General features: G+C 36.4%; 1 protein-coding gene across 8 annotated transcripts; it reads left to right on the top strand.

Moving 5' to 3' along the window:
- The first annotated feature begins 1,877 nt into the window (after positions 1-1,877).
- On the top strand, positions 1,878-8,193 carry pzg (putzig). 8 transcript variants are annotated; one of them, XM_073984502.1, is made up of 5 exons: positions 2,399-2,529; positions 2,954-3,244; positions 4,579-5,321; positions 5,388-7,997; positions 8,066-8,193. In XM_073984502.1, exons 3-5 carry the CDS (start codon positions 4,724-4,726, stop codon positions 8,104-8,106), a joined length of 3,249 nt encoding a protein of 1,082 aa, XP_073840603.1. In that variant the 5' UTR covers positions 2,399-2,529; positions 2,954-3,244; positions 4,579-4,723; the 3' UTR covers positions 8,107-8,193. The 8 variants fall into 8 exon arrangements, with proteins under 8 accessions (XP_073840606.1, XP_073840605.1, XP_073840600.1 ...); XM_073984500.1 differs by having other exon boundaries at positions 2,401-2,776; positions 2,913-3,244; XM_073984501.1 differs by having other exon boundaries at positions 2,418-2,776; positions 2,910-3,244.
- The last annotated feature ends 3,296 nt before the right edge of the window (positions 8,194-11,489 follow it).

Below are 11,489 nucleotides of genomic sequence, written 5' to 3' on the forward strand. Positions count from 1 at the left end.
AAAATCGATTCCTGAACCATTGTGCGACGTTTGAACCGACAAAAATGTTGATTAGGATTAAAGATCAAAAGTTTTGCGGAGGAGATACTAAAAGGAATGGATCGACATTGACCATTATGGAAGTGGATCTCCAGCCACTGTATATGGTGCATATGAGGTTTTTAAACCCTCAAGAAGTATGGACTTGCACCAGAAGAAAACTTTTACCATCGTAATCGAGGCAGCGAATGCAATTTGCTTCAACAAAAATCAAAGTGATTCGATATCAGGTCTTAAAGTGAACTTATCCGAAATTTTGTGTGGGAGGCACCGGATGGAGTGGACAAATATAGTCCATATTTGAACCTGATCTATATCTGGTAGATATATTAGGATGTGAAAAGTATGGACCAATTCGGAAACTCCCTTCAAGAGTACGTACGAACAATTTTTCCGAACATTTTTGAACTTTTGTGGGGGAGGTACCTGAAGGAGTATACCGATATGGCTTATCTTTGAACATGAACTATGTTTGGACAAAATATTACTAAGGCCAAATGTTGGACCGAATCGGCAGATCCGTTCTAGAGTTATCTTGCGCTCCAACCACCTCACACGGTGTCATAGGCGTTTTTTGCAACTTTCAGGCTATTTTCTCAGGAAGTATGGACTTGCCCCTAATGAAATTTGTACCGTCGTATGGAGGGCAGTAAATACAAGTTGCTAAAACAAAAATCAGAGCGATTCGAGAGATGGCCCTAAACCGAACTTTTCCGAAATTTTGTGTGGGAGGTACCCGAAGGAGTGGGCCGATTGAGTCTATATTGAAACATTATCTAAGTCTGGTACACATTTCAGGATGTGCAAAGTGTGGACCAAATCGGTTACTCCCTTCAAGAGTTATCGTGCGCACAAATTTTCAGAACATTTTTGAAATTTTGCGTGGGAGGTACCAGAAGGAGTGGACCGATATAGCCCATCTTCGAACTTAAACTAAGTTTGTGCAAAATATTACGAAAACCAAAATTTGAACCGAATCGGTTCATCCGTTCGAGAGTTATCGTGCGCTCCAGCCTGCCAGACAGACGGACGGACATTGCTCAATCGACTCCAAATTGTCTGAAACACATTTCGTCCAAACATACTTGGGGTCTAAAACCATTATTTCGATGAGGCACATTTTGCCCGTATGAAAGTGTTAGCATAAATGCTGAGGGTATAATAATTCCATATTGCATTGTATAAATAGGTTATACCTACTACTTGCCAAAATAATGAAATATGGATTTTTTAGTATTTATTTATTTCTAAAAGTTCCGGTTAAATCTTTATAGTCAATTTGATTTTTTTGGGCATGTGGGTTAGGCCGTTTTGGAGCTAAACGCCCCATATATGTAGGTATGTATGTATTAGCATTTCGTTTTTTATAATGCAGTGAAATACTCGGAAAAGGGGGTTCAACCAACTCTGAATAAAATGTTATGTCTTTGGGGTTTTGAATATTCGACCATCCGCATGCAAGGACATTGCACTACGGAGGCTTTCATTGTACATTAGTGTGATTTAAGAAATTCTAATTTCAGCTGACAATCTCGTAATAGTGCGTTACCCTCGGCTACATTATTCTGATTTTCTAACACCAGCGCCCCTATAGCATAATGTTTTTTACCTTACCCTCCCCCTCAGGCAATGTAAAAAATGTCATCATACTCTGCGAGACTGATGCATTTTTAACATCTTCAATACCTTAAAAAATAATGCTTTTATTTATAAAATATACTGTAATCTCTGGAATACAAATAAAAATACAAACAACATTCATCCTAGTTTTTAGAAAAAAACAAACAAAACCCGTATGCTACAGATTGATAATCGTTATGTTTACAACACCAACCAGTCAGTTCAGTCGTATCGTGCATTTCATTGAAGAGACACGCTGTTTCGTGTGTGAGTTAAAAAGGCAACTTTTGCATAAAAAGTGCATGTTTAATCTTATTATTTGTAGGCAAACTAATTTGGAAAGGTATAGAAATTAATAATAATATGTAAGATATGAAAGAATACATGGCTACGACCCATGTCTATAAAAATGCCGGGTCGTCAAATCAATAAAAAACCGCGACAATGTTACCAGAAAAAAAATCACATTACATTTTTCTGTTGAGTAAAACTGAACGAAGCTACCCAAAAGAGTAGAAGAAGAATGTGTCGGCCATTTTGATTTACCACTTTTTTAACGAAACATCTGTGTACAACTGCTGTTTGTCTCTTTCATACTCTGTCAAATCAATGCAATGGCTGCGGGAGAGCAAAAGAGACAACTATAGTGTGTGACGGACTCTCAGAACACAAAATGCTTGGTGGTGTGTGTATTCGTTAAATTTTTTAACGAAACAGCGTTAAAAACGGTTGGATTTTTTTGGTGTGTGAAAAATTTCAACATAAGTTTATGTGATTGGTGGTGTGGTACAGTGTTGCTTGTGATTTGCAAAAAAATTCAATAACCGTCAATCAGAAATTTCCTTAAGAAGACAACACACAAAATAATTGGTATTTTGTTCACAACTAAAGAACGTCTGCATAGAGCTGTATTTTGCGCGGTGTTATTAACTGTTATTATGGATTTAAACGCGTGCTGGCAAAAGCAGATAAAATCGAATAAAATAGAAATTGTGTAAGAAGAAGCAGAAAAAATGTACAAAACAAAATATTGTTAAATTTATTACTGTGCGGAAATATGAAGAATTGAGAAGTGAAGGGATAAAAGTGGAAATTTATATGATGGCCAGGTTAAATGGTAGGCAGTTTTAAGCCAGTCACTCACCACCTACCATATTTATATTGTGGCTTTAGTTTTTTCGTTGTTCATACTCAATTTATTTTTTGTTGTTTTGTCTCGTTTGCCGCCGCCGCCGTCTTGCAATGGCCAGCAGTACTTATTACTTTCGTTAAATTTGGTCTGGCATTCGTACAGTAGCGGCTCATCGACTAGTGTTGAATATATTTCCGTTGGGTAACGCTGTAAATCGTTGTATTTTCTTGCCGATGTTGTTTGTCCCCACCGCCGTCTACGCGCTCTGTCATTCAGAATGAAATAAAAGTTATAAGAAAATACATCAAAAATAAACAAGTTGGAAATTATATGCATTGAGTTTAAAGTTAATAAGGAAGAATAATAATTTACGCTTTGTGTTAAAAAAGCATGGGCCTCCTCAAAGGCATAATGCCAAAGTACAATCTTGAATTTTAATTGTAATTGGTTGAGGTAATGTGGTTGTTGTGTTTTTTGTTTACATTTTAATGTAATAGCAAATAAAAAAATCTTGAATGTCAAAATTTCATTTTTTTTTTGGCGCGTTAAAAAAAATTTTGATACCAAAGTTTTTAAAGCAAAGAAAATAATTTCTTTAAATAATTAACATGAAATAAATCGTGCAACGAAGTGTTTATGTGTGTGTGCCGTGTTATGCTCAATGGTTAAAAACATTGTTCTTATTTCCAAGTGCGCTCCAGTTACTCTTTGTTGCCCAGTCAATGTACCTCAAGTATTAATGCTGGCCTAGAAAGAACCATGCAATTGATTCATTGTGAAATGCGAGCATCCTAGCTATCCATAAATCAAAACATTAAAGATGACAACTATACCATTATTGTTTTTTATGCAAAAAATTAATTGAAAAGAAATATTTGTCACCTATTAAGGATCGTTTGTTCATCGTTTTTATATCTTTTGCAAATTATTTTCCCTCAAATTGTTTCTTCCCTTTTCATTTCCCTCATAATACAAAAACAAATACACTCTCAAAAACATTTGTCATTGCTGCTAGAATTAACGAAACCATTTAACTTGACGAAAATTATACGAAGAACGAACAGAAAAGAACAGTCTGTTTAACCCGCAACAACAAAAATGCATTCTGTTTTTTGTTTTTGACAAGCTGGGTAAATAAGGGCTGCCATCAGTATTTATTTCATGGATAATAACAAACCCATTACACCATCGACTTAATAGATGCATTACAAATAAGGGCTGTTTTTTAAAACCCAAACAATTTCACAAGTTAGTGAAACGTTTGCTGTAAGAAGACAGTTGAAATGTGTTGCCTTCTTTTCTTGGGAGTTCAGTTGAAGTTTAAAGGTATATCAAGGATTGTTAATCCACAGCTATTTCAACCGAAAGGCGACAGAAGTTTAGTGTACATCCCTACTTCCCGCCACAATCAGACCGATCCTAATGTTTGCAATAATTGGTGTGAGTAGATGAATTAAAGGAGATACTCGGGTCCAACGCTGGACTGACTGACCACAAAAAAATATTGAAGCTGTTGCTTGCAACCTTCAACTCCAAAACATAGAACGAGTGTCGTTTAGGGGCATATCTGGGAACGGGTTATGATTTTTAGCATAGGTGCTTATAATAGCGATACATAGTTTTCCGGGGAGGGAGTGTTCAAGTATGACATTTCCGAGAAGTCAAGACGAATTGGGATGTATTGCCTATATCTATGTCCGAAGTGTATCAGTTAAACCTTTCCTTCTACATAACTTTACTAATACTATTTAATCCTTTTATTAACTTCTTTTTTCCTCTCCTTCCAGGTCACATTCATAGTATTTATATTGAATGCCGTATCAAGTAAAAAAGAAAAAGAAATTGGATAGAAAAAAAGAAAGAACTTCTTCAACTACATAGAAAAAGTCTGCTTTATAACAGCAACAACAACAACATAATTACCGCAGCACAATGAATAATCAAATGAATAGTGCTGTACGAAAAATACACAATCTGCTATCAAGCGGTGCAGTAACTGTTACGGGCCCCAATCAACCGCGAATTTTAAAACAAAAGATTGTTGGTTCCGGCACTGGAGGTGGTACAACTGTTGTATCTTCGGGTCTAAATAATAGTCTGCAACAACAACAAATTGCCACTTCTAGTAATCGTTGCTATGTATGCGATGACGCCTTGGGAGCCAACCAGGCTCAACACCCCCTCACGGATATGTCAACAACGCATACTTCGACAAAATTCCCCAATAAAATTGGTCAATTGGTCGGCGATGCATTTATGGTCATTGTTAGTGTAGAAGATGTGGTATGTTCGCGTTGTACCAATCTTATCAATTATTTGGATCGTCTGGAAAATGATGTTGAACGAGTGAAGACGAATCTAATGAACTTGCTGCACAAGAAATATGGATTAAATGATGATAGTGGTGGTGGAGCAGCAAATACTACAACTGGGGGATCAACTGTGACAGTTGGTGCTACCGCCAATAACATTGCATCACAACAGACACCACCACCAAATAAATTGCAAAAACTTAACAGTGGAGCGGCAGGTAAGCTAAAATCCGTCATGTTCTAGTTCCCGGAAAATAATCTCTCTCTTCTCCCTCTACTTACAGTAAGTGCCGTACAACAAATGAAAATCTCCACACCCTCGCCAACATCCATACAACAACAGTCGGCTGGCACACAAACGCTTCAACGCAAAACCACAAAAATCTACAAGTGCTTGTCGTGCGAATACAAAACCTCAGATATGCGCTTATTTAACACCCATTATGAGACATGCAAACATCAGAATTTCCAATGTAAAAACTGCAAGAAGATCTTCCCCAATTTTGGAGCAATGAAACAGCACATGGTGCGTGAGCACAATACACCCATGGACAACACCTGTGCCGTCTGTCACATTAACTTCGTCAGTGAAACAGCACTGCGCAAACACATGGAAATCAATCACAGCACCAATGTTGTGGTAACAAGTACAACAACACTGCCAGTGTCACAGGTGGCTGCTGCACCAGCTGCAGATTCCATAACAGCAGCTGTTAATGCAGCTACTGGCGCTGGAGCAGGTACAACAACTGCCCTATATACCTGTAATCACTGTCAATTCAAGTCCACAGACAAGGTATTGTTCGATGAACATATGCGCAAGCACATGGCAGGCATCAAGTCCAAACCGTTCAAGTGTCGTTTGTGCGCTCAACGCTTCGAGACCCGTGAAGCGGCCACCACACATGCCAAACAACATCAAGGAAATGTTTTCAAGTGTGGTACATGCTCCATGTCCTTCCCCAAGCGTGATATGCTTGTGAAACATTTCGAGGAACATCAACACCAACAGCATCACCAACAACAGGTGCAAGTGCAGCAGTCACAACAAATGATCAGCATAAAGCAACAGCCAGCCCAATCACAGAATTTGTTGACCACCCAGAAACTGTTGCAGGAAACCATCGATGAAGCCCTGAGCGACAGCACAACGCCTGTCACCACATCGGCAGCCAGTGATGTTACCGCCAACGCTGCCAACAATATACGTTTCTTCTCGTGCCACATATGCTCGTTGACATTCATCCAAGAGAACTATTATAACCAGCACATGGAGACACACAGGCGAGGCGATTCTTCGAGTGGCCACAAGAAGTCATCTAGCGGCGGTGGTAATAACTTATCGACCCTCAATGCTGCAGCACTTCTCAGTGAGGCTGCCCAACAGGAACATAATGAAATGTCACATCATAGCCAGGATCTGAATGTTCATCATCAACAGCAACAGATTTCCTCCATGACGGGCGGAGGTGGAGCAACGATTTCGGAGGCAGACATTGAAAGTATTTTTGAGAAAATGCATTCGGACAAGGGGGAAAATGGTGGTAATGTTACCACCACAGCGGGTGGTTCGGGATCCGGCGATCAAGTTGTAATAACCTCTCAAGCTGGTAGTGGAGGTGGTATTACATTCAACATAACATTACCTGGGCAAGAATCAGCAGCTGTTACCACTAGTGTGGAAGATCAATTGAAAAACACCCCCACTACAACAACAGCACCGGTATCTGTCAGCATAGACATGCCAATGTTGGATCAACCGGATGAGACCACACATTCGGCTGGCACACCCCCAGGAACAGTGGTGGGTAGTGACATGAAAGACACAGATGCAGAGAGTAGTCAACCGCCAACAGCAACTGGTCCGGTTAGTATGCCTAGCCTAGATGATGACAATGAGGAACCTCCAGCGAATTCAACAGCCACCACAACAACGACCACAGATACCACAACAACCACTTTGTCGTCTGGTAATGGCAATGATGACTCTTCATCACTGAAGGAAGGTGGTAAACAACAAACTCCAGATGAAACGACAAAACCTGCAACTGAAGGGGGAGAAGACGATAAAAATGATGAAAAAGTTAGTACCACCTCCGGCGCTGGTTCAGATGAACATGCAACAGCAGCGGGTGAACAAACATCATCCACAGACACACCAACCACAGTTGCTGCGGAAGATTCCCAAGAATCTACAACAGCTGCAACGTCAGCTACAGCCAGTGTTGGAGAAGAGCATCATGGAGAACAACATCAAGCAGAGTCAGCACAACCGGCAGCAACAGAAGATGGTGGCAACTCCGCAGAACATCAGCAACAGGCCCATGAACAGCAACTTGCAGCAGAAGCTGCTGCAGCTGCCGAAGGTGGTGGCGGTGAACAGCATGTAGCAATGGAATTAGACGAAGCATCTATGCAGGCCCAAGTAGATGGTGGACAAATAAAATTCATCCTCAACGACAGTGGTCAATTGTTACAACTCGATAATCACATTATTACCGATGCTGATGGTAATCAAATTCTGGTCCAGGATCCAGAACAAATACAACAGTTGCTGCAGTCGGTGGGAGTTTTGCAGTCGGGTGAAGGTCTCGATGGTGAAACATTACAAATGATGACCGATGGCAATGGACAAATGGTTTTAGTCCAAGGAGAAAACAATGAAACTCAACTTATCGATGCTTCTCTACTCAATTCGGAGGGTCAATTGGTTATACAACAGTCACAGGACGGTGAGGGAGGTGCTCATGTTATTGGTGAGGATGGTACACGAATTCCTGTATCTGTATCCTATACCGAAGATGGACAACAGATTGTGCATGTCCAGCAACAGGTGTTGGAAGCTGCCAGTGCGGGTAGTGAAGCTGGTATGGAAAAAGACGCCGCCGGTGAAGGTAAAAGATAAATTAATTTGACAGAATTTAGGGCATTTAATTTAATGTGAATTGTTTTTCTTTTTTAGTTTCTGAAGCAGCGGACAAAATAGCTTTAGGAACGGATTAGGAATGGCTAATGTAAAAATAAAATCGAGCATAATTGTTGTATGCCCAATTGTGTTAAATATACATACAAATATCTGATACTTGCAAATATCAGTTGAATTTAAATAATAATAATTCAGGTAAGAAAATATTTATATTAAAATAATATGTGAGATTTTTGGGCCGATTCCGTACAGCGAGGCGAGTCGTGTCGCGTTGTCAAATGCAATTTTTCGATTCCGTATGGCAATATCGCCTGACGTCGTCAAATTTTGTCGCCGAAATGTTTTCCGGCGACAACAAATTAGCTGTCGCCGTACATTTTTACTAACGAATAAAAATAAAATAAAAAAAAATAAAAATAACTTGTTATCGACGATTATTTTCTATCGCTGTACGTAGTGCATTTTTTAAATTTTGTCACAGAGACGATAGACGACGCGACATGACTCGCCTCGCTGTACGGAATCGGCCCAAAAATCTATCGATGAAGGTCTAGATTTTGATGTCCTTGATAACCTCAAACAATTGTATGACAATCGATTCATTGGTCAACAATTTGGCCTACGTAATATTTTGTCCAAACTTAGTTTAAGTTCAAAGATGAGCCATATCGGTCCACTCCTTCAGGTACCTCCTCCACAAAAGTTCGAAAATGTTCGCAAATATTGCACGCACGATAACTTTTGAAGGGAGTAATATACATCAGGTTCGAAAACGGACTATATATGTCAACTCCTTCGGGTACCTCCCATACAAAAATTCGGAAAAAATGCAGCTTAAGGCCTCGCGTTATAACAATTTCTACTCGCTGTCCATTATAACGGTTTTTCAGAGGCAAGACGGTGACCAACTGAAGGACTGGTGGTGGTGTCGATCCATTCCCTCAAGTACATCCTTGGCAACACTTTTGATCTTCAAACCTAATATACATACATATATTTTTTGTCGGCCGTACGTACTTCCAAAAAATAGCTTAAAATCTGTGTTGCCGGTATTAGCTTCGATATTGTCAATAGATTAAAGTTTTAATTCAGGCAGGCTAGGGGTATGTCTCTGTGTGGCGAACCCGACTGATACTTTTTGTTTGTTTTTTTAACTCTTTCCTTGTAATCTAATCGTGGATTTTTTAAAGAATATTTTTCTATGACTTTTAGAACAAAAATCTCGAATTTGTACGAATATTTTTCAATGTTTTCAGAACAATAATCGTGATTTTGTTTTCAGAATATTTTTCAATGTCAGACCAATAATCGTGGATTTTTTAAGGCGTATTTTCAATAACTTTCAGGCCGATTATCGTGTATTTTTAAGAAAAAATTTCCAATGTTTTTCAGACCAACAATCATTATTTGTTAAGAAATATTTTTCAATGACTTTCAAACTAATAATCGTGGATTTTTTAAGGAATATTTTTCAATGACTTTCATACCATTAATCGTAGATTTTTTAAGGAATATTTTTCAATGACTTTCATACCATTAATCGTAGATTTTTTAAGGAATATTTTTTAATGTCCGAGCAATAATTATGGATTTTTTTAATAATACTTTTCAATATCAGACCAATAATCGTGGATTTTTTTTAATAATACTTTTCAATATAAGACCAATAATCGTGGATTTCTTAAGGAGTATTTTTCAATAAATTTCAGACCAATAAACGTGGATTTTTTAAATTATTTGCAAATGCCTTTCAAAACAATAATCGTGGATTTTTTAAATAATATTTTTCAATGACTTTGAAACCAATAATCGTGGATTTTTTAAAGAATATTTTTCAATGACTTTGAAACCAATAATCGTGGATTTTTTAAAGAATATTTTTCAATGACTTTGGAACCAATAATCGTGGATTTTTTAAAGAATATTTTTCAATGACTTTGAAACCAATAATCGTGGATTTTTTAAAGAATATTTTTCAATGACTTTGAAACCAATAATCGTGGATTTTTTAAGGAGTATTTTTCAATAACTTTCAGACCAATAAACGTGGATTTTTTTAAAAATATTTGTCAATGCCTTTCAAGCCAATAATTGGATTTTTTAAGAATATTTTTGAATGACTTTGAAACCAATAATCGTGGATTTTTTAAAGAATATTTTTAAAGGCTTTCAGACTAATAATCGTGGATTTTTTTTAAGAATATTTTTGAATGACTTTGAAACCAATAATCGTGGATTTTTTAAAGAATATTTTTCAATGACTTTGAAACCAATAATCGTGGATTTTTTAAAGAATATTTTTCAATGACTTTGAAACCAATAATCGTGGATTTTTTAAAGAATATTTTTCAATGACTTTGAAACCAATAATCGTGGATTTTTTAAAGAATATTTTTCAATGACTTTGAAACCAATAATCGTGGATTTTTTAAAGAATATTTTTCAATGACTTTGAAACCAATAATCGTGGATTTTTTAAAGAATATTTTTCAATGACTTTGAAACCAATAATCGTGGATTTTTTAAAGAATATTTTTCAATGACTTTGAAACCAATAATCGTGGATTTTTTAAAGAATATTTTTCAATGACTTTGAAACCAATAATCGTGGATTTTTTAAAGAATATTTTTCAATGACTTTGAAACCAATAATCGTGGATTTTTTAAAGAATATTTTTCAATGACTTTGAAACCAATAATCGTGGATTTTTTAAAGAATATTTTTCAATGACTTTGAAACCAATAATCGTGGATTTTTTAAAGAATATTTTTCAATGACTTTGAAACCAATAATCGTGGATTTTTTAAAGAATATTTTTCAATGACTTTGAAACCAATAATCGTGGATTTTTTAAAGAATATTTTTCAATGACTTTGAAACCAATAATCGTGGATTTTTTAAAGAATATTTTTCAATGACTTTGAAACCAATAATCGTGGATTTTTTAAAGAATATTTTTCAATGACTTTGAAACCAATAATCGTGGATTTTTTAAAGAATATTTTTCAATGACTTTGAAACCAATAATCGTGGATTTTTTAAAGAATATTTTTCAATGACTTTGAAACCAATAATCGTGGATTTTTTAAAGAATATTTTTCAATGACTTTGAAACCAATAATCGTGGATTTTTTAAAGAATATTTTTCAATGACTTTGAAACCAATAATCGTGGATTTTTTAAAGAAAATTTTTCAATAACTTTCAGACCATTAAACGTGGATTTTTTAAAGAATATTTTTCAATGACTTTGAAACCAATAATCGTGGATTTTTTAAAGAATATTTTTCAATGACTTTGAAACCAATAATCGTGGATTTTTTAAAGAATATTTTTCAATGACTTTGAAACCAATAATCGTGGATTTTTTAAAGAATATTTTTCAATGACTTTGAAACCAATAATCGTGGATTTTTTAAAGAATATTTTTCAATGACTTTGAAACCAATAATCGTGGATT

Source organism: Musca autumnalis, unplaced genomic scaffold (assembly GCF_047663935.1).
Source record: "Musca autumnalis isolate F117 unplaced genomic scaffold, ASM4766393v1 scaffold_4, whole genome shotgun sequence".
NCBI classification, from domain to species: Eukaryota; Metazoa; Arthropoda; class Insecta; order Diptera; family Muscidae; genus Musca; species Musca autumnalis.